The 27,621-nt window shown below is 40.0% G+C and overlaps 1 protein-coding gene across 8 annotated transcripts in view; it reads right to left on the bottom strand.

Annotated features, from left to right (window-relative positions):
* Window positions 1-27,621, bottom strand: part of DLG2 (discs large MAGUK scaffold protein 2) — a 2,053,927-nt gene that overhangs the window by 2,012,588 nt on the left and 13,718 nt on the right. For all 8 annotated transcript variants that reach the window (XM_080687299.1, XM_080687274.1, XM_080687295.1 and 5 more), the window contains exon 2: window positions 17,044-17,175. In XM_080687299.1, the coding sequence (XP_080543425.1) occupies window positions 17,044-17,175 (132 nt within the window). The remainder of the gene's footprint in view (window positions 1-17,043; window positions 17,176-27,621) is intronic.

Genomic DNA, 27,621 nt, shown 5'->3' with positions numbered 1-27,621 from the left:
GACCGCAAGAATCAAGTCAAAGATTTGAAATACAAAAAAGCAAAAAACACTCAACCGGAAAAGCAAAAAGAAAAAAGAATCCAAAAATTTGAAGATATTGTAAGGAGCCTCTGGGACAACGTCAAGCGTACCAACATCCGAATTATGGGGGTGCCAGAAGAAGAGAGAGAGCAAGATATTGAAAACCTATTTGAAGAAATAATGACCGAAAACTTCCCCCACCTGGTGAAAGAAATAGACTTACAAGTGCAGGAAGCGCACAGAATCCCAAACAAAAGGAACCCAAAGAGGACCACACCAAGACACATCATAATTAAGATGCCAAGAGCAAAAAACAAAGAGAGAATATTAAAAGCAACAAGAGGCCAACCGGTTTGACTCAGTGGATAGAGCGTCAGCCTGCAGACTGAAAGGTCCCAGGTTCGATTCCGGCCAAGGGCATGTACCTTGGTTGCGGGCACATGCCCGGTAGGAGGCATGCAGGAGGCAGCTTATCGATGTTTCTCTCTCATCGATGTTTCTAACTCTCTATCCCTCTCCCTTCTGCTCTGTAAAAAATCAATAAAACATATTTTTAAAAAAAAAAAGCAGCAAGAGAAAAACAGTTAATTACCTACAAGGGAGCACCCATACAATTGTTAGCTGATTTCTCAACAGAAACTCTGCAGGCCAGAAGGGAGTGGCAAGAAATATTCAAAGTGATGAATAGCAAGAACCTACAACCAAGATTACTCTACCCAGCAAAGCTAGCATTCAGAATTGAAGGGCAGATAAAGAGCTTCACAGATAAGAAAAAGCTAAAGGAGTTCATCACCACCAAACCAGTATTATATGAAATGCTGAAAGGTATTCTTTAAGAAGAGGAAGAAGAAGAAAAAGGTAAAGATAAAAATTATGAACAACAAATACATATCTATCAACAAGTGAATCTAAAAATCAAGTGAATAAAAAATCTGATGAACAGAATAAACTGGCGAATATAATAGAATCAGGGGCATGGAAAGGGAGTGGACTGACAATACTCGGGGGGGAAGGGGTGTGGGGGGTGCAGGAAGAGCCTGGATAAATATCGTACACCTATGGATGAGGACAGTGGGAGGGAGGTAAGGGCAGAGGGTGGGGTGGGAACCGGGTGGAGGGGAGCTATGGGGGGAAAAAGAGGAACAATTGTAATAATCTGAACAATAAAGATTTATTAAATTAAAAAAGAAAAACATTAAGCTTTTATTATTATAGATAGAAGCCTTGCCCTAGCTGGTTTGGCTCAGTGGATAGAATGTCAGCCTGAAGACCAAAGGGTCCCAGGTTCGATTCCAGTCAAGAGCACGTACCTCAGTTACAGGCTCCTCCGGGGCCCAGGCTCAGGCCCCAGGAGGCAACCAATTGATGTATCTCTCTAACACTGATATTTTTCTCTGTGTTTCCTTCTCTCTTCCACTCTCTCTAAAAGTCAATGGAAATATATCCTTGGGTGAGGATTAAAAAAATAAAATAGCAGCCTTTCTCCCTGCTCTATAGTACTGTCTGTTCTACTTCCCTGCCCCATACTCTAAGTATGAATATTGCTGATATCCACCAATTAACTATGAATTCCATGAGCACAGGATTATCTGTCTTGTTCACTGATATATACATCTATATAACTTTTTGACACATGGGAGCTCCATAAATATTTGTTCAGATAACAAATAAATTAATGAAAAGCTTAGGTAAATACATCATAAGAAATAACTGTATCAACACGAATATATTTTTAAGTGGTAGTTTTAAATTTCTCAAAAGAGCTGAGATGCAATGAAGAATTCTAAGAGAAACATTAAACTATGTAAAAGAAGAAAGGTATCCGAGAAGTCCTCTACATGAAATACTAGAAGCTAAGTCATATTATTAATAGAGATTCATATTTTAACCTGTTAATTTTTCATAGTGTTGCAAATATCATAAATTTCTGTCATATTATCAGTAGTAACCTCCAAAAGGAGCAGGACATGTAAACAAGTAAAATTTGCATGTTTTAATAGGTCTAGCAATTTTTAAATGATGCTGCCATACCAGCAAACTCCAGTTTTGATGGCTGCATACCAGCAAACTCCAAGAAAGTGCCTGGCAATGCAGTAGCATAATTAACCTAATGTACTTTCCTGACCTCATAAATCACATATTTTGATGCCCTGAGTTCTTGGCACAAAGACCCTGAAAACAAACACAAAATTCCCACTGTAGTGACAATAAAATATTGCAAACACAGAAATCCTTTTTAAATGAATATTTTTTGAACACAGTACTTTTCATCTAAAAATCTAATTCAAATTTTTAAGAAAAAGAAAATGTTAATGCAATTATACTGCCAAAATTTTAAAGTTAACCATCAGTAGTAAATTAGCTTTTCCTTCATTCACCAAATTATATTGGCTTCTATTATATTCAATGGACTCTACTAAACATTAGGATTAGAGGAGTAAACAAGGCAACCAAGTCCCTGCCCTCAAGATGACATTATAGTTGGGAGGAAAAGACCACAGATAAATATATGTTGATAAGTACAATAAAGAAAAATAGAGTAATGGGGGGGAAAGAATAATGGGAGAAGGGTGGCTATTTTAGACCGAGTGGTCAGAAAGGCATGAAAAGATGGCAATTGAAGGAGTAAGAAAGTGGGCAAACATCTACAGGCAGAGGAAATAGCAAGTACAAATTACTGCCCTGAAGTAAAAAGCTTGTCCAGGAAAGCTCAAGGCCAGCATGATTGGAGAGGAACTGGCAATGCTGAGAATGTTAGCAGAAGAGGCGGGAGAAGTAGCCAGGGGTCAGATTATATAAGGCCTTACACTCAGGACAAAGGCTTTGAATTTTGTTTGGATAGTGACAGAAAGCCAATGGAGAGTGTTTTAAATTGTGAGATAAATTACTTTTTGATTCAAAAGATCACTCTGGATGCTGCCCAGAGAATAGATTGGGGAAAGATTGAAAACAAAAGGTTATCAGTTAGGAAGCTATTGCAGTAGACCAGATAAGAGAGTATGGTGACTTAGACCAGGATGATATGATATAGATGGTAAGAAGTGGTAGGATTCTGAACTTAATTAGATGATTTGACAACAGGACTCGCAAATGGATTAGAATAGGATGAAAAAGAAAGAGAAGAATTAATGATGACTTCTGGCCTAGGTAAATGATGATGGCATTTACTGAGATGGTGAAGACTAAGAGGGACAAGAGATGGAGGAGTCAAAACTCCTCCATGTAAAGTTTTAAAATGCTTGATAGATATCCAAGTGAAAGATACTTACATAGGTGATAGGATATATAGGATAGAAGTCAAACATAAATTTGTAAGTCATCAGCCTGCAGATAATCCTATCTAATAAAAGAGTAATATGAAAATTAACCATTACTCTGCTATACCCACAAGCCATGTCCACAAGCCACACCCACCAGCCAATCAGGAGCAAGTATGCAAATTAACCCCAACCAAGATGGCTGCGGCCACAGAGCGAGCAGGAGGGAGGCTTGGGTTTTCCCGGCAATGGAGGAAGCCAAGCTTTCCACACACCCTGGCAGGCCCAGGCCTCCACTCAAGGCTACAAAGTTTCAATTATAGAAGATAAATAAATCCCAACAAAAATGGCAGCAGCCACAGAGCTGGAGAGAGCAGGAGGCTAGGGTTACCCCCGGCGATGGAGGAAGCCAAGCTTCTGCAGCCCTGGCCTGTCTTGGCCTCTGCTCCAGGCTACAAAGTTTCAATTGTAGAAGATAAATAAATCCCAGATACCAGGGCCTTTGTTTGGGTCGCTGGGCGGGCGTGGCTGGCCTGCAAACCACCACAGGCCCCTCACCCAGGCCGCCACACCCCAAGGGAACCCCCACCCTGATCCGGGACACCCTTCAGGGCAAACCAGCCAGCCCCCACACGTACACCAGGCCTCTATCCTATCTAATCCTATCTAATAAAAGAATAATATGCAAAATGACCGTCACTCTAACACACAAGATGGCTGCCCCCATGTGGTCAAAGATGACTGCCCCCATGTGGACACAAGATGGCCGCCACAAGATGGCCAGCAGGGGAGGGCAGTTGGGAGGGACCAGGTCTGCAAGGGAGGGCAGTTGGGGGCGATCAAACCTGCAGGGGAGGGCAGTTAGGGGTGACCAGGATGGCAGAGGAGGGAAGTTGGGGTGACCGGGCCTGCAGGGGAGGGCAGTTAGGGGTGACCAGGCCTGCAGGGGAGGGCAGTTAGGGGCAATCAGGCTGGCAGGGGAGCAGTTAGGCATCAATCAGGCTGGCAGGGGAGTGGTTAGGGGGTGATCAGGCTGGCAGGCAGAAGCAGTTAGGGGCAATCAGGAAGGCAGGCAGACAAGCAGTTGGGAGCCAGCAGTCCTGGATTGTGAGAGGGATGTCCGACTGCCCGTTTAGGCCCGATCCCGGTGAGGTCCCAGATTGGAGAGGGTGCAGGCTGGGCTGAGGGACACCCCCCCTTCCCCCGTGCATGAATTTCATGCACCGGGCCTCTAGTATTTAAAATCATGGGATTGAATAAGCCTATCTAGGTATCAAGTATAGATAGAAAATAGAAATTTAAAAAAAAAAAGAGGCCTGAGGACTTCACCTAGGTATGTCAACATTTAAGTCAGAAAAGACGATAAAAAATGCAGTACAAGAAGACAGAATTGACTGTGTCAAATGTTGCTGAGAAGGGATAAATCCTGATAATTAACCAATGAAATTACCAACATGGCAGTTTCTATAACTATTTTGGGTTCTTGGGGGTAGGGGGTTTCTCATACAATACCAAGCAACTCTTGGACACCCCAGGGTGTTAGAGAATCCATTTCAATCCTTACACTATCTACCAAGAGACAGTGTCAGAATCCACAGGTTGAGGGCTCACTCTTACTAACACTGTATATCCCCATCCCCAACTTAGAGGCCAGTTGCAAGCCCAGGCTATTGTCTGTGCTTCTGATCAACTAGCTACAAATTGGAGGTTCCAGCAACCCCCTCCAACTCAGGATGCCAATTTCAAGTCCAGATATTACCTGAACTTCTGGCTATAAATGAAAGGTCCCCTGTCCTCCTTCTCAGGTTTGATTAATTTGCTAGAGAGTCTTATAGAACACAGAGAAACATTTTACTCATGGGAATACTGGTTTATTAAAAAAAGGACTTAATGCAGGAAAGACCATATATAAGAGATGCTCAGGGCAAGATATGGGGAAAGGGTGTGGAGCTCCCAAGCCCTCTCTAGGAGCACTTCTCTCCTCAAATCTCAGTGTGTTTGCCAACCAGAAGCTCTCCGAACCCCATCCTTTAGGGTTGTTATGGAGGCTTCATTACATAGACATGATTGATTAAAATACTGGCCATTGGCAAGTGAACTCAATCTCCAACCCCTCTGCCCTCCTTAGAGGTGGGGGTGGGGGATGGGTACTGAAAGTTTCCACCTCTAATTACATGGTTAGTTACCCTGACAACAAGCCCCTCATGTGTAGTTTACCTAAAGGTTTTCCAAAAGTTTCCTCATTAACATAAAAAAGAATCTATTGCTCTTATCACAAGAAATTCCAAGGGTTTTAGGAATTGTAAATCAGGAACAGGAACAAAACCAAATATATATGGGAAATATATTTTCATCATCTGGATAACCAAATGTATATTTTTTACAAATCACAATAAACGTGACAAGTACAATCTCATTAGGATGGAGAAGATAAGAGTCTAATTTGGAGTAGCTTCAAGAGAAAATGGGAGATGAAGAAGCATAAACTGGGAATATAAACAACTCTTGTGATAATTTTTGCTCTAAAGGGGATTAGAGAAATGGAAGAGGGGCTACAGGGCAGGAACCATGGCCTTAAGTAGAAGAACACAGGCATTGCTAAATCATGGACTAGAAGAAAGGGGGCCAGAGAATAAATGTCCCAACCTCTCTTTCCTCCTCATCTTCTGATCTGTTAATACCTTCCACTGGACAACTCAGACAGAAGCCAGAAGACAAGGGTAGACAAAGTGAAGGGAGATAACAGATTAAGAGATGTTTGTGTGCTAATAAGACTAATTGAATACAAAGGTAAAATAACTCCAAAGAGAAAAAGAATAACTATAGACTATTCTTTGAGTAAATGAAGAAGGATGGGGACATAACCTGTCATGGAAATTCTACATCTGCCATTCCAGATCATCTTTCCTTGATTATCACCCTGCTCTGTGCCCTGGGAAGTCTGTGTCACCTCAATAGACTATGTCACCCAACTCCCTTGTCCTCTGGTTTTCAATTGGGGTCCACTATTGGGAAGCACCAGCAGATCAGGGAAGGAAGGAAAGAGGGTTTGGAATGTTTATTGCCCCAGCTCTCTCCTTTCTGGGCCATGGTTTGGCAGTGACTATGTTCCTCTTCCTAAAGCCATAGTTTCTGTCAGGCAACCCCTCCAAGGGTTACAGCTCTCTCTGTCTTACAGTAACAGCTCACTCAGAATCCTCACTGTTCCTAGTCCCCAAGTGCTGTGATCCCTGGTCAGTCCCTTTACTAGTAACTCTGCCCTTACCTTTGTAAACAGGTCCTCATTAAACTCTCTTTGAGAAGGCCTTCTCTTACCTTCCAGGACCCTGACTCTCTCCAAGAAGAGGATGTGGCCTTAGATAAGAGGAGAGACAGTTTATCCACTTCAATAAAAGGGAAGGCAGAGTATATGGATACAGATGTAGGTAGGTTGGTAGATTAAGTGGTAAAAAGATGAGAAAGTTCTCTTTTGATTGTTTTTATTGTCTCAATAAAATAATAAGAAAGGTCATCAGTTGATGTTGAAGAAGGTGAGGTGTATTGAATTTGAGAAGAAAGAGAGTATGGCACGTTCCCTGTGAGAACAAGAAAGTGAATTGTCCAAGGAAATATAATAGGCTTTTTGTTCCTAGGTTTAAAGCAAAACCAGTTAACAAGGTTGTGCGTATTTCTCCAGCTACATTTGGCTCTATTGGTGCATGAAATAGAGATGGGTTTAACCAGAGGTTGTTTTTTGCCAGCAGATGGAGGGAACAACAATGAAATTGCAGATGTATGCAAATGAGTAATTATAGCAATGAATCATGTATTCTAAGCTGGGTAAGGAGGGATGTGAAGATTTATGGTAGCTAACAGATCACAAAAATGTATAGGGCTGATAAGTTAGCAGTGCTTATGGGATCAAAGAATGATTGGACATGGGAAATGTATGAATAAACTGGATAAATAGGTGATGAGTGGTAGTCAGAGTGGAATTTTAAAAGGGTATGGTTTTTAATAATGATAAGTTATAGAGTAAAATATAAGAGTAGGTACATGAGTCCTAGCCAGTTTGGCTTAGTGGATAGAGCATTGGCCTGTGGACTGAAGGGTCCCAGGTTCGATTCAGGTCAAGGGCACATGCCCGGGTTGGGGGCTTGATCCCCAGTGTGGGGCATGCAGGAGGCAGCCCATCAATGATTCTCTCATCATTTTTTAAAATATATTTTATTGGTTTTTTACAGAGAGGAAGGGAGAGGGATAGAGAGTTAGAAACATCAATGAGAGAGAAACATCAATCAGCTACCTCCTGCACACCTCCTATTGGGGATGTGCCCACAACCAAGATACATGCCCTTGACCGGAATCAAACCTGGGACCCTTGAGTCCGCAGGCTAACGCTCTATCCACTGAGCCAAACCGGTAGGGCTCTCTCTCATCATTGATGTTTCTATCTCTCTCTCCCTCTCCCTTCCTCTCTGAAATCAATAAAAATATATTTTTTAAAAAGAGTTGGTACATGAGATATGGTAAAGAACGAGATTATTGCTAGAAAGCAGATCAAGAAACTGATCCAATGAATAAATTGTCCACAAAGCCAAAATAACAACAATAATTCAAATGTGAGAGTATAAAATTATCATGTAGATCATTACTGTGCATTTTCCAGTAACTTTTGCTCCATATGCAGTCACCATTCCTCTCCACAGTCTTTCATGTTTAAAGAAAGTCATTGCATCAGCTCTTCACTTCTTCCATGTTACAAGTAGAAATACTCAAATTCGTAAAATGGAAGTATCCTGCACCAAAATTTGTTTAATATTTGCAGAGAGCCCTGTTAAATATGATAATTTTTCTATATTTCAAGGAGCTCCATTTCTAGAAAAAGATATAGTTAAGAAATTAACCCTGGCCGGGGTGGCTCAGCTGGTTGGGTATTGTCCCATGCACCAAAAGGGTTGCCAATTCAGTTCCCAGTCAAGGCACATGCCCAATTCTGACCCAGATCCCTGGCAGGGGGCATGCAGGAGGCAGGCGATGATTCATTCTCACATCAATGTTTCTTTCTCTATCCTCTCTCTTCCTCTCCCTCTAAAAATCCATGGCAAAAAAAAAAAATATTAAAAAAAATAAATTAGATTGTATGAGAAAACTGGCAAAAAGAATGTGAACATGTATCCTGGAAAAAAAAAAAATGTAGCCCTGTACCTAAAATAAACAGGCTTTGTTCATAATATTAACTCAATTAGTGAAATTTTAAACTCACCTTCATAACCATTGTCTTATTTTGATCAATTCAAGAGCTCTTAAACTTTTCTTCAGAAAACATTTGCAGGTTCTATTTCTAAAGCACAAGGCTTACTTCTGAAGTAATTATTTTCAAATGGCTTATTTTCGAAACTTGAGATTTTTCTGAAAGAATTATTTAATATTCAGTATAATTTGTGCCTGTGAGTTTAAAAATATCTTAAATTTATGGGGATTCACAATTAAGGCATTTATTGCGAGCTGGCATGCCCAACGGAATTTTGTGACTCTGGGTACATTTGATGACTCATTTGCATACATACAGTCCTGCAAAAAAAATTCTAATCTTATGATTTCAGAAAGGTTTACTATTTTGACAGCAACCTGGAAACTGATTGTAAGGTAGAATCCAGGGACTCAGAAACTAGAAATCAGGGAAATTTATTCTACCTGGTATATCTGTAGGCTATTATTGGTATGTTTGCAATTCCTAGCATAATCTAAGAAGTGCCATAGCTTCTGAGCGACAAATAAAGTTGAGGATAAATGTTTTCTTAGGCAACTCTTAGAACCGACTCATGTAAACAAACTAAGGTAGACCAATGCCTCTCATTCTCGCCCACTTCTATCTTTTACCAAGAGCCAGTGCTAACAGAATGAAGAGAAGCCTTTCCTATGAGATATTTGTGGGGTACTTCTTTTTTCATTGCTCCATTTTGTGGTGAATTCTTTTCAATACTCCATATCAAATTTGAAAGGAGTATGACGAGGTAAGAGTCAACATTGAGATTCATGCTTCAGTACAGTGGGCTCATACAATTTACACCACACCATGAATCTGCACACAAACTGTCTAGCTCTTTACTGTGCCTGCACTTTATCCAGCTTCTTCAGAAGCCCTCAAGCCCTGGGTAATGGGGAAAAGTGGCCACCCAGTTTAAAGTATAGTCTAATTCAATAACTTAAAGAGTCTCTCTCAGCTAAAACTGCTCATTCATATAGCTTCCCCCCTCTCCTGCTTATTTCTCTCTCTGAAATAATGCCCAGTTGTATGGGAGTAGACAACTTGGGGAGGGATGGTGGATAATGTTTATCCATCATCACAATCTTGGGGGTAGAAACAGGTTGGGTTTATTGGATCTCCATGCTGTCCTTTAGCTCCTCTGGTCAATGTTCCTGTCCATCTGTTCACTGAACATACTGCTGGCAGAGGCAGTATGCAGAAGTCTATTTGAGAAGATCTGGTATCCTTTCTTTTCACTCAAGCAAAACTCCCAGGTGCTCGGCCTGGCTGACAACACTTGCCTTGGGCCCCACTAATACTATAGCCCCTGAAGTCATGTTCTCATTCCCACAGAGCAAAGACATTGACCAGAACTTCCCTGAGATGATGCCTTTAATGCCAGCATATACTCTCTTGACAAAGAAATTAATACATTATTACCAAAATATTTCAAGACATCTTGAAAGGATTTACTCCTAAAATCTTTTAGAATCTTCTATTTTTATTATGTACATCAATCCCTCCACCTGAGAGTTATATCAAGGCTAAAATAGTCATAATATTACCATGCTAGCAGTAGGAAAACCTAGATGAAGAAACCTAGTATATGCTACTTTCTTGCCAGATACCATATACAGGAGTGGGCAAAAGTAGAATTACAGTTGTTCATCTGGAAAATAATACAATAATTAATAAGTAATAATATAAGAAAAAATTCTGTTTTGGATACTCACAACTTTAACCTACTGTTGTCAACTCTGTGTTAGTGATAGAAATAACCACTAAATTTTCATTTATTATGTACTTAGCAGAAATCACCAGATCCTTTCCTGCTCTCAACAAACTTTTGGGGCTTCATTACTTTATTCTGTATAGAGGTCTCATATGCCATCAAAATAAATTATTTCTTCCTATTTCAGAAACTGCACAGATAAAAGCATCCTCCATTGAAAAACGATGAGCCTTAAACATAAAGTACATAAATTTAGTTAAATGGTGCCATCTGGTGACATAAATCCTGCAGCAAATACATAAAGTCCAGAGCCATGAATGGCAATTTATCCTCTTCATGGCATCCAATCTAAAGTGTCAAATTTAAACGTAAGAAATACTAGATCCCTCCTGACATGAAAAACACAACTAATCACACTCAGTATATGACAGTCTAACATCGGAAATAACAAGGATTGCTCAGGTCACATTTTATGCTTACCACTCTTGTTTCTCAAGTTTACCCTCAAACTTTGAAAGAGACTTAAGTCTAATGTGATGCCTTAGCCAACTCCTAGAGGACATTTTAAAAGCATAAATATAGCCCTAACCAGTTTGACTCAATGGATAGAGCGTCGGCCTGCGGACTCAAGGGTCCCAGGTTCGATTCCGGTCAAGGGCATGTACCTTGGTTGCAAGCACATCCCCAGTGGGGAGTGTGCAGGAGGCAGCTGATCGATGTCTCTCTCTCATCGATGTTTCAAACTCTCTATCTCTCTCCCTTCCTCTCTGTAAAAAATCAATAAAATATATTTTTTTAAAAAAAGCATAAATATAAAAAACATTTTGAAACCCTGTTGCAGTCAAATCCATTTCTTCACTTTCTTTCTGACTTCTATGAATCTGTATAATGTCTTTACCTCAAATACCACTTCCCTGAGAAAGCCCCTGATTCCACTGCTAAGGTTAAGCCTCTTGCTCAGAGCACCCTATACTTCTCCTCTATCGCATTTATCATAATTGTATATACCAGTGGTCGGCAAACTGCGGCTCGCAAGCCACATGCGGCTCTTTGGCCCCTTGAGTGTGGCTCTTCCACAAAATACCACGGCCTGGGCGAGTCTATTTTGAAGAAGTGGCGTTAGAAGAAGTTTAAGTTTAAAAAATGTGGCTCTCAAAAGAAATTTCAATTGCTGTACTGTTGATATTTGGCTCTGTTGACTAATGAGTTTGCCAACCACTGGTATATACTATTTGTACAATTTTGTTTAATGCCCATGTTCCCAGTGACTATATCAATAAATATTCTTTGGATGGATAGATGGATGGATGGATGGATGGATGGGATGGGATGGACAAACACAGGGACAGATGGGAAAAAATGTCCTTTCTATCCTTTCTTCTTACCCAAATCCTATCAGTTACAAGACCCAGCTTAAGTTCACATTTTATATAAAAGCTTCCCTAGAAACACCAATTAAAATGATCTACTTTTCTGAATTCCTGCAGCATTTTGGTCTAGCCTCCAGAGTTTAGTCCTTAATTATATCCTATCTTATACTTGTCTGTATATCTATATATATAAAACCTTAAGCGACCAGAATGACCAGTTGCTATGACGTGCACTGCGAGGGGCGGGGCCGGCCAGCCAACCTTCCACGGCCCCTCCCCCCGGCCAGCCCCGCCCCCAACCGCCCCCCCCCCCCCCGCCCCACATCCCGATTGGGGCAGGGCCTGCCGGCCAACCTCCTGCCATCCCTCCCCCTGGCCAGCCCAGCCCCAATCAGCCCCAATCGAGGCGGGGCCAGCCAAACCCCACCTGTGCATGAATTTGTGCACCGGGCCTCTAATATGTAAATATTACCTTCCCAATTGACCTTAACCTCCTTAAGGGTAAGGATTTGGTCTTTAATAAGGGTAAGGATTTTGGTCTTTAATCCATCTGCACCTTCCATGTAAACAGGTAAACACTTCACAATAACTAGAATACCGGCACTCTTTTTACTTAAAGGAAATATTGTAAACAAATACATAGGAACATAGTAGACCTTCGTATTTAAGAATTTAACATTCACCACTTTGGCCAGTCAAGAATTATTTGAAGGTCCATGGCATGTAGTCGTTTATTTGTTTCACTCGAGCACATGCTTCCAGGTGTGAGCAGCAGCAGGCACTTACCTAAGTGAGTCAGCCTCATACAATGTAGCTTTGCTGTTCTCTAGCCGCAGGTAGAAACTACCATTAGGTATCCAAAGGGGAAAAAAAGTCACTTAAATGTTTCAGATACACTACTGTATTTTTAAATTAGATTTCATAATGATATCATTAATTTATAGATGTACTTGAAATATACCCCAGAATTTGATCTTGTTAAAGATTAAATCAGAAAAAAAAGATTAAATCAGATCTTTATAAAACTCAAGAATGATGAAATGTCATTGTTATAGTTTCCCAAGCTTATTAATAATATTCACCTACTATATTATTTTCTTTGAGAGACCAAATATCTAACCACATAGAACACGTGTTCTCAAACTTTAGCACACCTCAGAATCACGGGGAAGGCTTCTTAAAACACTACTTGCTGACCCTACTTCCAGAGTTTCTGATTCAGCATATCTGGGGTAAGGCCCAAATGTGCAACGTTAACCACATTCCCAGGTGCTGCTGGTGCTGCTGCTCCAAGAACCACACTTTGAGAACCTCTGCTTTGGAGGATGAAAGCCAAGTTATTCCAAATCCACATAACTGTGTGGGCCTTCACACGCACTATCATCTATATAAAATCCTTCGACTTTCTTATGATCAAGTGGCAAAATTATACATTATGATGAATAATTAAGACCAAACTAGCCATGATGTTTTCAAATAGTTGTTATTTTGAAATAAAAATATGATGTTAGAATTACTACATTGGGAAAACATGTAGTGGTTTTATTTTATTCTAACTAAAATGCGATACAACTGTTATAGAAATTGATTTTGTAGCACTTGCCTATATTTAAATAACTACCTGAATATCTAATGTCTCTTTCCCCCCCCCCCACTTAATTGCTCTCACCCCTGAAGGCAAGGACTATCCTTTCCTCTGTAGTTTACTATTGTATCTCTGTAGCCTACCACAATGTCTAATACATAACAGTCCTCTTAAAAAATAACTGTTGACATATGTAAAACTTTAGACAATAAAAATAAAAAAAGTCCAACCTGCATCTGCTTACCTACCAAAAAATAAAAAAGAAATAACTGTTGAGTAAATGAATAAACAAAGTTTATTGACAATCTATTGTTATTTAAGGTGCACATACTGGTGGTACAAACGTAAATTAGATATAACTTCAACTCTCAAGCTACTCACAGTCTATTGAGGGGCAGCAATATATTCAGTGTATCAGAAGGCAATGTAATAAGTGCTTTATAGTAATACTAGAGGCCCGGTGCATGAAATTCGTGCACAGGGAGGAGAGAGGGGTGTGTCCCTCAGCCCAGCCTTCACCCTCTCCAATCAGGGATCCCTCTCACAATCCAGGACTGCTGGCTCCCAACCACTCGCCTGCCTGCCTGCCTGATTGCCCCTAACCGCTTCTGCCTGCCAGCCTGATCATCCCCTAACCACTCCCCTGCCAGCCTGATCAACACCTAACTGCTCCCCTGCTGGCCAGATTGCACCTAACTGCCCTCCCCTGCTGGCCTGGTCACCCCTAACTGCCCTCCCCTACAGGCCTGGTCCCCCCCAACTGCCCTCCCCTGCAGGCCTGGGTCCCCCCCCAACTGTCCTTCCCTGCAGGCCTGGTTGCCCCCAACTGCCCTCCTCTGCTGGCCCAGTCACCCCTAACTGCCCTCCCCTGCAGGCCTGATCGCCCACAACTGCCCTCCCCTGCTGGCCATCTTGTGGTGGCCATCTTGTGTCCACATGGGGGCGGCAATCTTGTGTATTGGAGTGATGGTCAATTTGCATATTACCTCTTTATTATATAGGATGCACAAAATGCTGAGGGACATAATTAAAGAGCTGCTTAAAAGGCTTTCACAAGGAAGTGATAAATCCCAATATGTGGCATATTTAATGTATCATCCACATTTCTAGTAATCTCAAGTATTCACAGGGTTCTATGCTAAGCTTTATGGAACTAGAAAAGTATTCTATTCTAACACAAAATTGAACATGCAAGTCTCCGTAGAACCGGATAGCACTTTTCTAAGATGTTGCTACTAGTAGGGTTTTAAGAAAAGTATCTCTTTACTGTCCAAGTATTCCCCCCAAAAAATCACCCTCAAACATTCTACAGTGAAATTTAAAATTTCGAAGTATATGGAAGAGAAGTTTAAAAAGGATTTTAAAAAACATTTCATCTCACTCCTTCAGCACCTAAATGAAAAATAAATAACCTGAGTGCCTTGAAAATCAAAATGTTTTAGCAATACTAAACAAAAGAATTACTAAATTAATTGGTAAAATATTATGGAATTTCAATTCACTTCTATTCAAATTCTTTAAGGTATTAATGGAATCATCATAGAACTGTAATTATCCATTGGACAAAACTTTTTCCTTCGTTTTACCACAAGATGGCACCCTAAGCCTAACATCTAAATGTGCAGCTAGCACATGGCTGTTTTAGGCATTTTTCTTTTTTATATATTAATAAACACTAATGACTAGCTTTTAAGAGCTTAAAGTGTCTTTTTCCATTGTTAATTATTAGTGAATTGAAAATTAAAAGAAAATACAGGGACTCTAGAAGCAAAGAGGAAGAAAATTAAACAGTTCATCATCCTCCACATGTATCATATATCCAGCTATTTACCATAAGAGCAATGTATCTCACCACTAGATTTCATTTTCTTCTTTTACTTTATTTTAAGATTTTTCCAGAATAAGCATACATTGCTTTTATAATCAGATAAAATTATACTTTTTAAAAAAGCAATACTTTTGCTATCACCTTCTACCCTATTAGCAGAGAACCCATTTATAAAATGTTTTTATGCACTACAATACAATCAAAGTTATAAAAACAGAATTCCATCCTCAAAGATTTATACCATCTAAGACATACTAGCTTTTGTTGTGGTTTTTAAAGCATATAATGAAGGATCACAAAAGAAAGACCGAATTCATTTTCAAAGTGATAGTTTTCATCTGTAAGAGAGGCTTGGTTTCCTGGACCCATCTAAGTGTTACAGCACATTCTTCAATAACAGTATTTCCCTTTACTATTCATTTGTGTTGGGTTTTATGCATTATGATTCTCTTCTACTTTTTCAGTTAATTCAGATTCGTGCAAGTTATTATTTCAATGTATTGACTCTTTAAGTATTAGAACAATGGGTGAAGCCACTGTTTTCCCTGCTAGCAACAAGAACGACAAGAGAGTGGGGGCAGGAGTTGGTTCAAACAGAAAGCAGTTTATAGGCCATAAACAATGCTCTATTTATCAGTGGCACCCCACTTATCCTTTTACAAAGCTTTAATTCCCTTCAGGATGCACAGGGCTACAGGGTTTTTCTGCTTTTGTGTCCTTAAAGAGGATACACAGTAAGACCACTCAAACATTCAATAGCAAAAAACTTGTAATCAGTATTTAGCAATCCACACAGAATGGAATAGAAAATTATATTTTGTTGTGTAATGTTGCTCCATTTATTATTTTTTTTTTATTTTTTTTTTGCAATCTAGTTTATCCCAAAATGAATTTTTAAAAAAACAGCCAAAGCAAATCTATCCATTCAAAGCTGGACACCAGGATTACTTACATAACAGCTTTTTACAGATTATTGTTGTCTCTCATTTTTTAGATACATTCAAACTACACTGTAGGCTTTTTGCCAAGATATTTATCACTCACTCAAAACAATTACAAAATGCAATTCTTTGTCATTAATTTGTCCTTTTATTACCCACATAATAAGGTTGCGATACCAAATGGTTACATTGCCAAAGTATAATTGAATTATCTAACGCATCCAACAATAGTCTTCCTAAATCAAGTTAAAAAACTGAAACTCTCAAAAGACTTAGCTAGTCTTAACTAAACATATCATACAAATCTATTTCAAGATATTGCCATTCAAAGTTAATGGCCTTTATTAATGATCAATTAGATGAAACTATTAATTTTTAACTGAGAAATGTGTGGCTTAAAAATGTTCTCAACTCCTATTCTCTAATGACAGGATTTATTTAAATTCTGCAAGAGTCCATTTAGAGTTGTTTTTATTTAATTCCAACTAAGATGATTACAGTTATTTGCGTCATTAACTCTTATCAGCCACAAGAGAATATTTTAAAGAACTTGATCCACAGGCCAAATAATCTTATAAAGATTTTTTCTCCTGTTTTTATTCACTAGACTGATTCTCAAATTTTCAAAATATGATAGTTTTTAAAATTATATTCAGAACAAGTTGGAGTTTTTGTCTGTAAGTGTACACATATATGATAGAAACACAGATAAAATATTTTCAAGATTAATTCTCATAATCCTATTTTTAGATTTTGTTTCAATAACTCCTAGACTTTAAAAAGTAATAATAATGTCCAGGAGACTAAGTTATTTCTTTAAAATGTACTACTTAAGCCCCAGCTGGTTTGGTTCAGTGGATAGAGCGTCAGTCTGCAGACTGAAGGGTCCCAGGTTCGATTCCAGTCAAGGGCACATGCCTGAGTTTCGGGCTCCATCCCCAGTGTGGAGCGTGCAGGAGAGAGCCAATCAGTGATTCTCTCTCATCATTGATGTTTCTATCTCTTACTCCCTCTCCATTCCTCTCTGACATCGATAAAAATATGTTTTAAAAAAGATAATACAGAATTTTAATACATACCTAGCAGAGCTTGAAATAAGCTGCTCCTAAAGATGCCCATCACCTTTTTAACAGCGTTTTTCAGCTGCTGCTCCTCTGGTTTCCTTAATTTTTTGCAGTATTCTTCCAGCAACGATAAAGCTCGGTCAGTATCTGAAAAACATGGTTTAAAAATTCGATCTTATGGTCTTAGAAAAATAATAAATTACATTACACAATTCTATAGTTGTATTCCTAATTTCGTGACACAGACTACTTTAATAAAATAATCACAAATTCCATAAACTACCACATGAAATTGAGAATTACACTCAACTCCTAATTTTAAGAACCCACTTTTATTTCTATAGTCCTGTCTTCCAAAAGGATCTGTAACCATGAAACAACACAACACAAAGGTCCTGAATGCCATGCGGGCCAGTAGATGTTCGCACTCTTGCCAGAAAAATTATCTCAAAATTGATGACTTCCTACAAAACAACGCCCAGATTCCTTAGTTCAAGAAATTAAGGAATTCAAGGCCCCCTCTCATGATCTTGATACAACGTATATTTTCAGCTATATTTCTTACTACACATTCCACCTTCTTTTATACACACACACAATGCCCAAGCCACACTGGATTTCTCTCTCTCTCTCTCTCTCTCTCTCTCTCTCTCTCTCTCTCTCTCTCTCTCTCCCTCTCCCTCCCTCCCCCCCTCCCTTCCTCCCTCCATTCCTCCCTCTCTGTTTTTCTCCTTTTTCTCACCTTTGTACTTTTCTTTGCTCCTACTGCTCCCTGTTTTAGAATATGCTCTCCCATTCTACTATCTCTCCCTAAAATCTGTGCTCTAGTGAAAGGGATTTGTTGTCAGCTAGATCAGGGTCTAAACCAGCCTTGGGCAAACTACGGCCGCTGGCCGGATCCAGCTGGTCTATCCTGTTCTCTTGCTCTCCCCTCCGCTTTTTTACTTTGAATTTATATTAGTTCACACAAACACTCCATCCATGCTTTTGTTCCGGCCCTCTGGTCCAGTTTAAGAACCCATTGTGGCCCTCGAGTCAAAAAGTTTGCCCACCCCTGGAAACTCTACTTACTAGCTGTATGTGATCTTTAACAAGTTACTTAACCTCTCTGACTTTAAGTTTCCTCACAGGTAGTAGGATTAAATGACACAATACTTAGTACAGTGTCTAGTATATATAAAGCAATCAACAAATCAACTGAAAGCCTACCATTCCATAATTTACACCTAACTCAAATGCTCTCTCTTCCATAAAAGTGCATCTGACAGTTAAAATTAATCACTATCACACAAATACTATAGCATTCTTAATACATACTGCCATATTATGGCTTCCTGAATACGTCTTTACCCCCCACAGACAAAATATCTTTGAAATTTTCACCAGAGTGACAGTGCCTTTATATGTAGTAAGTGATAATTCTTTTCTTTTTTGGGGGAGAGAGTGGGGGACAGGAGAGGAGGAAATGAGAAGATTAAACTGTATTGTTCCAACATGAATATCTCCATTTGGAGACTGCCAAGTCACATATTTTTAACTAAACAATACTTATGTATCACAAAGAATATAAAATACAGTAACTGATTTACTCAGACTCAAAATGCATTATGAGGGAGGGCAAGACTCACCTTAACCAGTGAACAATTGTTTTTATCACCATAGTTTTATAAAACTACTAGGAGCCCAGTGCACAAAATCACACGGCCCCACCCTGCCTTGACACCCAAACCTCTCCAAGCAGAGCTCCAGCATGCCTGGCCCAGCCCCCGACCCCTCAGTCCATAGCACTGAGGGAAGTTCATAGCACTATAGGCCTACCTTCACTGGCCGCTTCAAGCCCCGCCCTCAGTCCCTCGAGTCACCTTGGGCTGGTCCTGCCTTCTCCAGATCAACGTGGTGACTCTGCCCCATCATGGCTACGGAGGAGAGCATGGAAGCCTCCCACCTGCTGCGCTGTGCTCCTTCCCCTGGCAGGTGGGTGGCGGGGCGCTCTGAGTGCAAGCAGTAGGTGGCGAAGGACTGGTGAGGGGGGTGCTACGGGCTCTCACCCCCGCCCTTCCCGCCACGGGATAGTCCTGCCTCCTCCAGGCACCTCTCTGCTTCCGCCGGGTCTCCGGAGCAACGCCCCACTGCGCATGCTTAGGCAGCCTCCTATGATTGGTCGTGACATTATGGAGTAACAGACAATTTGCATATTCCTCTATTATTATATAGGATGTTTAGAAAGCTTCTGAGGAAAATGGCAACAGCCAAAGTGACCAGAGTCTTAAATATTACATTGGTAATTTTCCTGGTTTTATAATTTATATATATTTTTGTTTTTGTTTTTTTCTCTTCTTGAGGAGTTCCTCTGTGAGGAATTAATGTATGCAGACTTTTAATATACAAGACACATATCTGAAAATTGTCTCTTTACTACACATAAAGGCACTGTTGCTCTGGTGACATTTTCAAGGACATTTTGTCTGTGGGGGATAAAGACATGTATTCAAGAAGTCATAAAATGGCTGTATGTATTAAGAATGCCTACAGAGCTGAAACCGGTTTGGCTCAGTGGATAGAGCATTGGCCTGCGGATTGAGGGGTCCTGGGTTCGATTCCGGTCAAGGGCATGTACCTTGGTTGCGGGCACATCCCCAGTGGGGGGTGTGCAGGAGGCAGCTGATCGATGTTTCTCTCTCATCGATGTTTCTAACTCTCTATCCTTCTCCCTTCCTCTCTGTAAAAAATCAATAAAATATATTTAAAAAAAAAAAAAGAATGCCTACAGTATTTGTGTGATCATGATTAATTTTAACTGTCAGATATAGCTTTGTGGAAGAGAGAGCATTTGAGTTAGGTGTAAATTAAGGAAAGGTAGGGTCTCACCTGGGTTGAAAGCCAACTGGAGTTATCACTGGTTTTCCCCAATTTCACCCTTTGCCCAGACTCCATCACCAGTAAGAGCTTTACTTGGAGTAAATGTCACTTCCTTCAAATGTCTCTCTTGGTAATCCTGTCACTTCTCTGCCTGACCAGAGCTCTTCTCTCATTACCTTCAAATCATATCATGGGTCTTCATTAAAATTGCCCTGCTTTGAGGTTCATTTCTTTCTTCCAGCTTTATTGGTATAGAATTGACAAATAAAATTGCATGTACTTAAGGTGAATAACATGAAGTTTTAATATATGTGCACATTGTGAAATGATTACCACAATAATTACCTCAAAGACAACTAATTGTCTTTGAATTTTAAAAGTCCTCTCCCCCTTCCAATCTAACCCTTTCAGACTAAAAGCCAATCATGACAACAGTTCATATTCATTGAGTATTTTATTTCACATCTCCTTTCTCCTATACTTTCCAACTCTTCTCCCCCATAGCCATTCTCAGCTAATAATCTTGCTTCCTATTTCATGAAAAATCAGAAAAGAATTTCCACAAGTTCCTGACCAAACAACTACTGACTTACCTGTAAGTGTACCCATATACTCTGCCTTCCCTTCTGTTACTATGGATAAAATATTTGTGCTTCTCTCTAAGGCCAGCTCCTCTCCCCTCTTGCCTACCTAAGGACATTGCTCCATCATCAATTGTTATTCTCTCCATTCAGTCATTCCCATCGTCATACAAAGCACTGTAATATCAGGGATTTTTAAATTTTTCCTTTGCCCTTCATTTTTCTCCACCTAACTATGGTCCCCATTTCTCTGTTTCCCTCTATAGCACAATTACACAATTACATAGCTTTGCCACCATACAGATAAACAGTTGTACATAAAAGCATACATGGTATCAAAATGTAAAAAAAGCTGCAGAATATACATTCTTCTCAAGTACACATGGATCATTCACAAAGATAGACCACATGTTAAGAGACAAAACAAATCTCTACAAGTTCAAGAAGACTGAAATCATATAAAGCATCTTCTCAGATCATAATGAAATGAAATTAGAAATCAACTACAGTAAAACACACACACACACACACACACTCAAAAACATCCAAACAAATAGAGGCTAAATAACATGTTACTAAACAATGAATGAGTTACCAATGAGATCAAGAAAGAAATAAAAATACTTTCTGAAAACAAATGAAAATGAACACACAACAACCCAAAACCTCTGGGACACAGCAAAAGCAGTCCTGAGAGGGAAGTTCATAGCACTATAGGCCTACCTCAAAAAACAAGAAAAATTAATAATAAACTATTTAACCCTACAACTTAAAGAATTAGAAAGAGAACAACAAGAAAAACCCAGAGTAAGTAGAAGGAAGGAAATAATAAAGATTAGAGCAGAAATAAATAACATAGAGATTAAAAACACACACACACACAAAATCAATGAAACCAAGAGCTGGTTCTTTGAAAAGATAAACAAGATTGATGAACTTGTTTATTGGACTCATCAAGAAACAAAGAAAGAGACCCAAATAATTAAAATCAGAAATGAAAGCAGTGAAGTAACAACTGATACGGCAGAAATACAAAGGATTGTAAGAACATGCTATTAACAACTACATGCCAACAAGCTGGATAATGTGGAGGAAATGGGCAAATTCCTAGAAAAGTACAATCTTTCAAAACTGAATCAGGAAGGATTAGAAAACTTGAATAGGCCAATAACAACTGATGAAATTGAAGCACTAATCAAAAAACTCCCAGCAAACAAAAGCCCTGACCTGGATGGCTTCAGAGAAGAGTTTTACCAAATATTCGAGGAAGAACTAACACCTATCCTCCTCAAACTATTTCAAAAAATCCAAGAGGAAGGAATACTGCCAAACTCTTTTTATGAGGCCAACATTACCCTAATTCCAAAACTAGATAAAGATACTACAAAGAAAGATAATTACAGGACAATATCCCTGATGAACTTAGATGCTAAAATCCTCAACAAAATATTAGCAAATCACACCCAGCAATACATTAAAAAGATCATACATTGTGACCAAGTGGGATTTACTCTAGGGATGCAAGGCTGGTACAATATTCACAAATCAATAAATGTGCTACATCACATAAACAAATTAAAAGACAAAAATCACATGATTATATCAATAGACGTAGAAAAAGCATTCAACAAAATACAACACCTGTTTTTGATAAAAAAAAAAAAAAAAAACTCTCAGCAAAGTGGGAAGAGAGGGACCATATATCAATATAATAAAGGCCATATATGACAAACGTATATCCAACATCATACTCAATGGGCAAAAACTAAAACCATTTCCCCTAAGAACAGGAATAAGAACAGGGATGTCTGCTTTCACCACTCTTATTCAACATAGTACTGTGTAAGACAGAAGAAAACATAAAAGACATCCAAGCTGTCATTATTTGCAGATGACATGATATTGTACAAAGAAAATCCTAAAGACTCCACCAAAAAAACCAACTAGATTTAATAAAAGAATAGCAGTTTACAAAAATAACACCCAGAAATCCATGACTTTTTATACACCAATAATGAATTCTCAGAAAGAGAAACTAAAAAAAAATCCCATTTACCATGGCAACAAAAAAATTAAGATACTTAGGAATAAACTTAAACAAGGAGGTAAAAGACTTGTACTCAGAAAATTACAGAACAATGAAAAAAGAGATAGAGGAAAATATACACAAGTGAAAGAATATACCATATTCATGGACTGATAGAATTAATATCATTAAAATGTCCATACTACCCAAAGCAATCCATAGATTCCATGCAATCCCTATCAAATTACCAACAGCATATTTCACAGATCTAGAACAAGTACTCCAAAAATTTTTATGGAAACAAAAACTACCCTGAATTGCAAATCAATAAATGACAAGTGCTGGTGAGGATGTAGAGAAAAGGGGACCCTAGTACACTGCTAGTGGGAATGCAGACTGGTACAGCCATTATGGAAAACAGTATAGTTTCCTCAGAAAATTAAATATGGAACTGCCATTTGACCCAGTGATCCCAATTCTGGGAATATATCCTAAGAAACCCAAAACACCAACCAGAAAGAATGTATGCACCCCTATGTTCATAGCAGCACAATTTATAATAGCTAAGATCTGGAAACAGCCCAAGTGCCCATCAGTAGATGAGCGGATAAAAAATTTACACAATGGAATACTATGCAGCAGTAAAAAAGAAGGATCTCCTACCTTTTGAGGCAACATGGAGGCTACCTGGAGAGGATTATACTAAGTGAAATAAACCAGTCAGAGAAAGACAAGTATCACATGATCTCACTCATATGTGGAATCTAATTAACAAAATAAATTATTGAACAAAATAGATCCAGAGACACAGAAGCATGGAACAGACTATAGAATCTCACAGGGAAGGCAGGGGTGGGTGGGTAAGAAAGAAGAGATCAACTAAAGGACTTGTATGCATATATACATAACGCATGGACACAGACAATAGGGTGTTGAAGGCTTGGGTGGAGGGGTGGGGTGTTCTAGAAGGGGTCAATGGGGGAAAAGTGGGACATATGTAATACTGTACTTTTGACAATAAAGATCTAAAATTTTTTCTAAAATTTTTTTTAAAAACACACACAAAAAAAACCCTAGGAAGTTATGAGTTTAGAATATTGTTTTTACTATAATTTATTTAATGTAAACTTATATAATTTAATTTTTAAATTGCTGTGCTTGAAAGCAGCTTGAAAATTTGTTGAAAATGTAACAATAGGCTCTTGCAAGCTGATATGAGCCCAATCTAGCACAGCAGGGCATTACTGCCTTCTAGGTTCCCTCCCTATATCACAGATGCCCCTTCTCAATCATTTGTACTAGTTCTCCTCCATCCTCAAGCCTCTAAACTTCTGGGTACTTTCTATTCTTACTCCCTAGGTAACCTATCCAGTCTCCTGGCTTCAAATACTGTCAGTACTCTCAAGACTCCCACATTTATATCTACACTAGAGGCCCAGTGCATGAAATTCATGCACAGATAGGGTCCCTAGCAGCTGCCAGCTGCTGGCCAGGGCCTCCTTCCCCAGCTGCCAGCCGCCAGCCAGGGTCTTCCTTCATTCCGTGCTGCCCCCTGGTGGTCAGCACATGTCATAGTGAGCGATCGAACTGCCAGTCGGTTGAACTCCCAAGGGGACATTTTGCATATTAGGTTTATATAGAGAGAGAGAGATAGTTTAGACCTTTCCCCTGAATTACAGATTCATCTAACTGTATATTCAACATTTCCATTTTGATGTCTAATAGGCATCTCAAACTCACCCTGTCAAAATTGAACCTCAGGTCTTATTCACCACCCCCAACCTACTTCTCTGGCAATGTTCTTTATCTCCAAGCCTTTTGATTGTTCAAGCCAATATCACTGGAGTCATCATTCATTCTTCTTCTCTAATTCTCTACACCTAATTCATCAGTAAATCTTGTTGGCTATAACATCAAATTATATACAGAATCCTATCACTTCTCACCACCTCCAGTGCTATCAGCTTAGTCCAGGCCACTATCTTCTATCCCCTGCATTATTGCAATAACCTCCTACTCGTCTACTTGCTGTCACCTTTGCTCTCCTACAGTCATTTCTTTTTTTTCCTCCCTACAGCCATTTCTAAATGCAGCAACCAGAAAGATCATAAGTCAGATAATATCACCCCTCAACTTAAACCCTCCAGTGACTCCCCATCTCACTCAGCAAAAGCCCACCTCTCTGATTTCAGCTCTTACACTTCTCCCCTTCCTCCATCTACTCCAATAGTAATCTCTGCTTTTTCTCAGTTTACCAAGAACTCTCCTACCTGAGGGATATTCTTGCTCTTCTACCTAAACATTCTTTCCTCAAATGTCCATAAAGCTTGCACCTTGACTTCTTTCATCTCTCTGCTCATATGTTACTTTGTCAAGGATGCCTTCCTTACTACTCCTATATGACATAGCAAACCTCAAGCTTACTCCCTTGAAAGAAGGTGCCTGAAGCTAATTCCAGCATGTCAGCAGGGCTGAATCATCCGGAATGGCTGAGGGCATTTCCCCAAACCTGAAAAGGATGCATAAATGATTGCTTGCTGCCAGACAGCTGAGGGCATTTCAATCTACATGTTACTACCTCCTGCTGGCCAAACACCTGAACAGCCATAGACCGTTCCCCCAATCTGACAATGGATTCTGTATACTAAACCTTGCCTTTGATCTGTATATCTACTTTGCCTTAGGACAGCCTTGGGCAAACTACGGCCTGCGGGCCGGATCCAGCTGTTCTATCCGTTCTCTTGCTCTCCCCTCCGCTCCTTTACTTTGAATTTATATTAGTTCACACAAACACTCCATCCATGCTTTTGTTCCGGCCCTCCAGTCCAGTTTAAGAACCCATTGTGGCCCTCGAGTCAAAAAGTTTGCCCACCCCTGCCTTAGGACAATTTATGTTAATAAAAAGCAAGGGGTCCAGAGAGACAGGAGAACTTGATTCCTTTAGCTAAGTCTTCTCTGGCCCCCAAAAATGCCTTCCAAAATTATGTTTCATCTCTGGATTCTTTAATAATTTACAGCGGCCCCTTTTCCAGATTTCTGAACCCTTCAACATACTGGATTAAGACTCCCAGCAGAGCCCTAACCGGTTTGGCTCAGTGGATAGAGCGTTGGCCTGCGGACTGAAGGGTCCCGGGTTTGATTCTGGTCAAGGGCATGTACCTTGGTTGCGGGCACATCCCCATTGGGAGGTGTGCAGGAGGCAGCTGATCGATGTTTCTCTCTCATCAATGTTTCTAGCTCTCTATCCCTCTCCCTTCCTCTCTGTGAAATATAAATAAAATATATATAAAAAAAAAAATAAGACTCCCAGCAGAAGGGAAAATTTCAATAAGCAGTAATAAATGAAAAACATTGTGTAATTATTCTTTTTTACCTAAGAAGGTTAGAAATACAAAAATAACTGTGGATATACAGGAAGCCCTCTCCAATTTTAAAATAGGAGGTATTCAAAGTTGCCTTTGAATCAAGGACAAATATTTGAATCCTCATTTTGTCAATAATTAAACAATCAGAAGTTTCCCTAAATGACAGTGGCTTACTGAACTCACTTTCTAACCCATTCCTTACCATTAATGTAAGTAATCAACAATATAATAATTATGCTATGCCTCCCCCAAGTTCTTTTTTTTTTTATATTTTTTATATATATACACACACCACAGGGGGAGAAACCAAGATGGAGGCATAGGTAAGCACCTAAACTGCTGCCACACACAACAATTTCAAAACTACAACTAAAAGACAGAACAGACACCATCCAGAACCACAGGAAAGCTGGCTGAGTGGAAATTCTACAACTAGAAGGAAAGAGAAAAGCTCACAGAGAATTGGAGGTACGGCAAAGGGTCTTTGTGCGCGCAGAGAGGAAGGGCAGCTGAGAGCCTGGCTGACTTTTTCTGGCGGGAGGGGGAAGGAAGCCCCCGACTGCACTGAACCCCAGTTCTGACTGCACTGAACCCAGTTCCGGGCGAAACCCCGTGGACCCAGGCTCATACAAAGGGAGTCTGGACTGTCAGGTAGAGAGAAAGGCATCCAGAGACTCAGAGACCCAGGGGAGACCCGGGGGAGCCCGGTGGGCAGGGGTCTGAGGCGCGCGCGCCAGTGTGCACAAAGACTGCAGAGGTTGCCACAGGCTTTCCCTAGCAGAAGGGAGTCAGAAGCTCCTGACTGCACTGAACCCCAGTTCTGACTGCACTGAACCCCAGTTCCAGGTGAGCCCCTGGGAACCCACACTCTTATGGGGGAAATCTGGACTTTCGGGCAGAGACTCAGGAGCCAGGGAAGGCAGAGGTCTGGGGGCGTGCGCCCGCACAAGGGCAAGGCTGATGGGAAGCCAAGACTATCTGCTCTGCCCTGAGACTCCACCCCATCCAAGCTGAGCACAGAGGCCTTTGCAATTTGGCAAGTCTAATCCTATAAGGCTGTCTCCAGCACTGAACTTCTCCCAGCATAGACACAGCTGATCCTCACAGACAACTGGCCTGGAGGTCAGTTCCTCCCAGTGATACCAACAACAATCAAGACTTAACTACAACAAGGCTGTGCACACAGTCCACAAAGGGGTGCACCAAGAGTGTCCACCTCAGGTTAACTGGGGAGGCCGACCCACTGGGCCATATAGGAAACCTAGCACACAAATCTACCCTACCAACTCAGGGAAGCAGCAAAAATGTGGCGACAAAGAAACATCACAAATGAAAGAAATGGAGGAAAACAAACGAGTGGATATAGAATTCAAAACCACGGTTATAAGGCTTTTCAAGAATATCCTAGAAAAGGCCGATAAATATAACGAGACCCTCGAAGATATGAAAAAGGACCAACTAGAAATTAAGCATACACTGACTGAAATAAAAAATATTATACAGAGACCCAACAACAGACTAGAGGAACACAAGAATCAAGTCAAAGAATTGAAATACAAAGAAGCAAAAAACACTCAACCGAAAAAGCAAAAAGAAAAAAAATCCAAAAAGTTGAAGATAGTGTAAGAAGCCTCTGGGACAACTTCAAGTGTACCAACATCAGAATTATGGGGGTGCCAGAAGAAGAGAGAGAGCAAGATACTGAAAACCTATTTGAAGAAATAATGACCGAAAACTTCCCCCACCTGGTGAAAGAAATAGA

This window comes from Plecotus auritus (assembly GCF_963455305.1).
Source record: "Plecotus auritus genome assembly, chromosome: 9".
Taxonomy (NCBI): domain Eukaryota; kingdom Metazoa; phylum Chordata; class Mammalia; order Chiroptera; family Vespertilionidae; genus Plecotus; species Plecotus auritus.
This window is presented reverse-complemented; position numbering and strand designations above follow the sequence as displayed.